We start from the raw sequence: 5370 nt of genomic DNA, 5'->3' as shown, positions 1-5370 counted from the left end.
TAGCACTGAAAGATCGCGACTTTCGAAAAATACCATCAATGACCTCGTCCCGTATACAAATGTTAACTGAAAATACCATTATGTTACATTTTATTCACTGAAAACTTATTTTCATCACTTTGACTAACATAGACCGACTTAAAATGACAATCCTACCCTTCTTATCCTCTGAACTCCGAAGACCACAGAGGGGATCGATCCTTCTCCCAATCAGCCTTATCCTCCCGCTCGTCTCCTTGGCAAACTCCTCCCGCACTAGTGACGCCGCCGCCCCTCACCCACAGGCGACGCTACCCCTTGCCGGCTCTCCCCAATCCGCATGCATGGAGGACAGGGCGAAGGCAGTTGGCCTGCAAAATGAAAAGAAAAAATAAGCCAAATAGGAAAAGAAAGAAGGAAATCCCTTGAATCGAAAGAATCCGTAGGCAGAGGGTCATATTTTGAAAGGCTTGTGAATTGAGGGGTTAAAAGAAGTGGGCGTGCGAATCCGATATCAAATATCAAAATTTCTGGGACGGAGGGCCGTGCGCCACTTCCAATTTGCATCAATTTGAGATCCCCTCATGTAAGACCATAAAACTAGTAAGACTAGTTTGCTTGTGGATTTCGTAAGACCATGCTGGATTGGTGGTTCCGTATTGTCTTTTGGGAGGAAGACATGAGTGCAGAAGTTTATCGTTATCATCTGGAACTAGCTTTAATTGATGTTATCATGCAGTGCTTCTGGGCGGCAGGCACCACAACTGTGGCAGCGCGATGACGGGCACCTTGAGCCCAAGCGTCGGCACTGCGCGGAAGGGCGCACCATGGACAGCGTGGCGGCCAGCCTTGTGTCACCGTCCTCTCATTGTCTCATTCCTAGTCTTATATGATTTGCAGCTCCGCTCTTGTGTTTGTTTTCTGGTTCCCCACTAAAAGGGTCAGGGGTATTGTTATCTTAGTTAACACTGTTTGTGTCAAAACTAACGGAATGCTAATTTCAGTTTGAGTTTGCAGCTTTCGCTGGTATTTTACGGGATTGAGCTTTTTTTATGGTATTTTACGGAAGTCGCGATCTTTTAAGTGCTATTGAACTATTTTTCCTTTTTCATTTCTTTTACCCTACTGGACATACCACGAAGCCTGCACACTTTGAAAAGGACAGCCCAAGAACCTAGACCACCGGGCGGGCCTATTGCGGTTCAAAGTATTCAACTAAATATCCATTATTTTTGAAAAAAAAACTTTGCATATGTAGTATATAATATGTGGATGTATTAAAAAAATTAAAAAAATAGCACCACAAAATAGGATTGGAAATTTGAATACCCATTGTCAAAATTCTGCACCCGCCCGCCACTGTTGCCTTTCACCTCGGCCCGTGAATCCCATCTTGCTCTGCCGCGAGGTCTTCGCATATCCTCTCCACGACCTCCCTCCCCTTTTCCGCATTATGCGTGAACCTCTCCGCGCAGCGCCGTTCCACGAGCTCGGCCACCCTCGCCGCACGGCAGCCAGCCGCCGCGCAGTGGATGGTCGTCTCCTGGCGGCACAGCGTCCACTCGTCGGGCCGCTCCGGGTGGGGCGCGTAGCTGCAGCGCTCCTCGACGTCCACGAGCCCCCGGAGCGTGGCGTTGCGTGAGGCCACCCGCATGTCCCGCGCGGGCGCGTCCACGTCCGTGCGCTCGACTCAGAGCACCGCAACGTCGCCGCCCGCGCCGCCGCCGGCGGCGGGCGTGAGGAGGGCGCGGAGGAGGAGCGGGGGCGGCGGGGTCCGGCCCGCGATGGCGCGCACGGCGCCGGGGTCCACGTCGCGGGCCAGCGTGTGGACGTCGAGGGTGTGCGCGAGCGCCCCGGAGGCGGCGCGCGCCGCCGGGTCCGTGAACTTGCGCCACGCCGCGGCGGTGACGCGGTGCCATGGGTGGCGGTAGCGGTACACGTGCTCCCGCGTGTAGGAGACCACCATGGTGGTGGCGCCGCGCGGTGCGTGCCTGCGCGCGGGGAGACCGGAGATTCGGAGGGGGAAGGTGCGGGCGTGCGGTTCTCGGTGAGCCAGCGAGAGCGGTGGCGTGGCGCAGAGCCGTGGAGGGGTTCGCGATTGCTACTGCGAGAAATAGAAGCGAGGGGCTTCGAGGCAGCTAGCGTCAGCGTGGGGGTGTGTCGGGACTCGGGAGGCGGAGAAGAGGAAAGGAATGTTCGCGTCGCGCGGGGGAAATGGCAAGCTCTGTGGCATCTGGCCACGCGTCACTTGCGGCGCAGCCACAGAAAATGGCCACCGCTTGGTTGCTGTCAAATCCTTGGCGCGCCACACGAAATCCAGTTGATTTTTGCACCTGTGGCTCGCCTAACCCTGGCGCCGTTTTTCCACGCCACAAATTGCGGCGGGGGCGCGCGTGGCTTGGCAGCGCACGGCCTGCAACCAAGCATGGCTTAGGCGACGAGGCGTTCGGCTATGGCGAGCAAGCAGACTACAATGAATTGACATCAACGAAGTCTCTCATCTTATTGGTATACAAGATTTTGTTGCCGCCGAGGGCAAGCGGTTACGCACCAGCACCACGGGTAGCGGCAAGCTAGAATAGGGTGTAGCCGTCGTCGTAGGAGACGTGCCACCCGCGGTGGCACGGCGGCGCGTCCTCCTCGCGCTCCTGGCAGCAGCTCCAGCGCTTCTTCCAGTTGGCGCGGCCGGTGCTGGGGCGGCTCCCCTCGTCGTTCCAGCGGTACACGATGACCCCACTCCTGTCGCTCCACTCGCCGTCGATCCCCTGGTGCGGCGGCGACAGCGAGAACAGACCCTTCTCGCCTGCGTGCGATGCGCACAACACGGTTTGTTAACGCCCACGCTCGGACAAAGACAAATGGGCCTTGATATTATGGCATATGGGTTTGCATGGGCCTCCATCAACAACTAGCCGTAGGCCCAATCAATAGCCCTGGCCCATGCATGAGGGGAAAGATATTTCTGCAAGCCAAGCAGAAGATGTGGCAAGACCGCAAGAGCAGCACATAGGAGGAGGGGTGTACCTGTGACGTGGCCGTGGAAGGCGCAGGCCGTCGGGTGGTTCTCGTCGTCCCGGTACATGCCGCCGCACCTCAGGCACCGCTTCCTCCCATCCTCCGTCGCCGCGGAGGCCGAGCCGTCGCCTGAATTCGTCGCTCTGACTCGCGCGCGCACGGACCGGGGTGCGGCCGCAGCATAGCGACGAGTAGAGCGGCCACACGGCGGCGGGGGCAGCGGCAGCGGCAGCTTGGGCGCTAGGGGCGAGTAGGTCCGGGCCGGTGCCAGCGGAGAGGATGCCATGCCGTGGGATGATGACAAACGACGAATGGCATATTCCAGAGACCAGAAGAGAGAGTGGTGGCCTGGTGCCCTGGTGGGGGTGGGTGGCGACTGGCGAGTGGCGTCATGTCGAAGGTATCAGAAACGTCATATGGGCTTCAGGGCCTGTTATTAGCTTCTAGTATGCCAAAACAATAAAGAAGGCCTGAATGCTAGCCCAGCAAGGCCCATAAATAGTGAAGCTGGTGGATATGTTTGTTATTAGCACAGCAAAGGCCGAAAATAGGCATTTTGGCAGGCCCACAGTCCCACACAGCTTCGGCGGCATTACATAAATGAAAGAACAGTAACCAGGCATGGGCGCATGGCAGTCTTCCTTTCCCAGCGGGGAATGCTCACGTCAGCTTTTCTGTTCCTCTCGCCTTCCTTTTCCTGTTGTTTTACAGTTCACCTGGTCTCAACAATTACGGCCATACATCCAAGGTACGCCCAGAGCCCGTTCCAGCGGGTAGAGAGAATGAGTAGTGACCTTTCATTTACGTTCTCCCTTCTGTCGCTTTTCTACCGTGCTGCGCGCAGCTCGGTAAATCAGGGGAACTGACAGGCTAAAATCGCTGATTCGTTGTGGTTTTACTTTGAACAAACACGGTGTATGGAGCAGCGTAGATGACTGGATTCTGCTACCTTGCTTGGTTACTTCTGCGGAGGAAATCTTTGGCGCACCGGCATACCCCCAACTTTTCACGGCAAAGGCTGAAGACGACCTGAAGTTGCTTGGGGCCTTGACGAGACGTCACATAGCAGAGGCCCGGAACAAAGCAACTTGCATTCAGGTGGAGATATCTGACAGGCTGAAAAAGGATTCGATGCAAGGCTGCGCGCTACGGCCGGGGGCCGGCGCAGCGGCCGACTGGCCGAGAGATGGGCCAGAGGCCAGAGCTGGGTGGAGTGCAGCCTCCGGCACGGTGCCGGCCTGACGAACTCTCTCTCCTGTCCGAAACTGTGGGAGTAGGAGTGAATTGTCCGTCCCTCATCCCTCGCTTTTGTAGTAAATTGGTTTGGTGCAGGCAACTCAGGAGGTGTTTATTCCCACCTTCTAAAATTTTAATAACTAAGAGCAACTTCAAGAGACTGCTAATCATACCTCTAATATTTGTTTTAGGGAAAAAAGAAGAAAAAACGAACTCCAACAGTCCACCCAAACCTTGCCCAATTTTTTAGCAACGCTAAAAAACAACCTACCACCGCGTATATTTTAGCGTTGGCATTCCTCCCCCAATCCTGATTCCCGCATGCTCACGTGTCCCTTCCGATGGGCCCAATACGATGACGTGGCCTGTTTATTAGCGATCTGCTGTGGATTGATATGTTTTTGGGGGAAATTTTTTTTGGAAGAACCCTCAATACATAGTTTTGGGAAAGAATTTTTTGAAGTACTCTTGGAGTTGCTCTAAAAGGTGACTAAAAAGGGACTAAAGAGCCAAATATCTTGACTAAAACTAACTAATAAAAATTTATAGGAGGTTCCAAATCCTTTAGTCTCTCCACCCCTCCTAAAAGTGATTAAAACCCTCTCTGGACTCCTATTGCCCCTCATTTATTGCCCCCCTCTCTCTCTCACCTTTTAGGAGGACAGCATGGTACTTTTGCCACAGCATTTATTGCTTTTAGTCAGTTTTAGTCACTGAAACCAAACAGCCTTTAGTCCAGGACTAATAGGTCCCGTTTGGTTACTTTTGCTTATTTTTAGCTTGTGTCATATCAAATGTTTAGATACTAATTAGAAGTATTAAACGTAGACTATTTACAAAACCCATTACATAAGTGGAGGCTGGTCGGCGGATGCGAGAACCATAACTAGCCTCGGGTCAATCCAGGAAGCCAGCACCACCCATCTGGAAGCTCCAACGATAGTCGCCCTCTCTGCCGGGTCTGCTTCAAGAAATGGCACCCTCATCTCTGATTTGCTGGCATCGCTACGACGACACTTACGTCCCCGATGAGTGCCTCGTTGCTGCTGCCATCACAACTCCTTCTGTGTGGATACTAATTGGTATACCAAAATTGGGGCTACCGACATGTCACAGCGAACTCGAGAAGCTCCCTCCCGT

General features: G+C 54.1%; 1 protein-coding gene and 1 pseudogene across 2 annotated transcripts; both read right to left on the bottom strand.

The window, feature by feature from the left end:
- LOC101756297 lies at positions 1-3374 on the bottom strand. 2 transcript variants are annotated; one of them, XM_022823899.1, is made up of 3 exons: positions 3004-3374; positions 2531-2782; positions 1-350 (listed from the first exon to the last, which is right to left on the bottom strand). In XM_022823899.1, exons 1-2 carry the CDS (start codon positions 3278-3280, stop codon positions 2553-2555), a joined length of 507 nt encoding a protein of 168 aa, XP_022679634.1. In that variant the 5' UTR covers positions 3281-3374; the 3' UTR covers positions 1-350; positions 2531-2552. The 2 variants fall into 2 exon arrangements, with proteins under 2 accessions (XP_022679634.1, XP_004957170.1); XM_004957113.3 differs by lacking the exon at positions 1-350 and having other exon boundaries at positions 2431-2782; positions 3004-3373.
- Positions 1181-1945, bottom strand: LOC101755891 (annotated as a pseudogene).
- Positions 3375-5370: the final 1996 nt, after the last annotated feature.

This window comes from Setaria italica, chromosome II (assembly GCF_000263155.2).
Source record: "Setaria italica strain Yugu1 chromosome II, Setaria_italica_v2.0, whole genome shotgun sequence".
Classification (NCBI taxonomy): domain Eukaryota; kingdom Viridiplantae; phylum Streptophyta; class Magnoliopsida; order Poales; family Poaceae; genus Setaria; species Setaria italica.
This window is presented reverse-complemented; position numbering and strand designations above follow the sequence as displayed.

Excerpts from the sequence above, each read along its gene's own strand:
- LOC101756297 (XM_022823899.1), bottom strand. The coding sequence starts at position 3,280 with ATGGCATCCTCTCCGCTGGCACCGGCCCGGACCTACTCGCCCCTAGCG. Across the intron at positions 2,783-3,003 it reads CTTCCACGGCCACGTCACAG|GCGAGAAGGGTCTGTTCTCG; the intron begins GTACACCCCTCC and ends CATCGCACGCAG.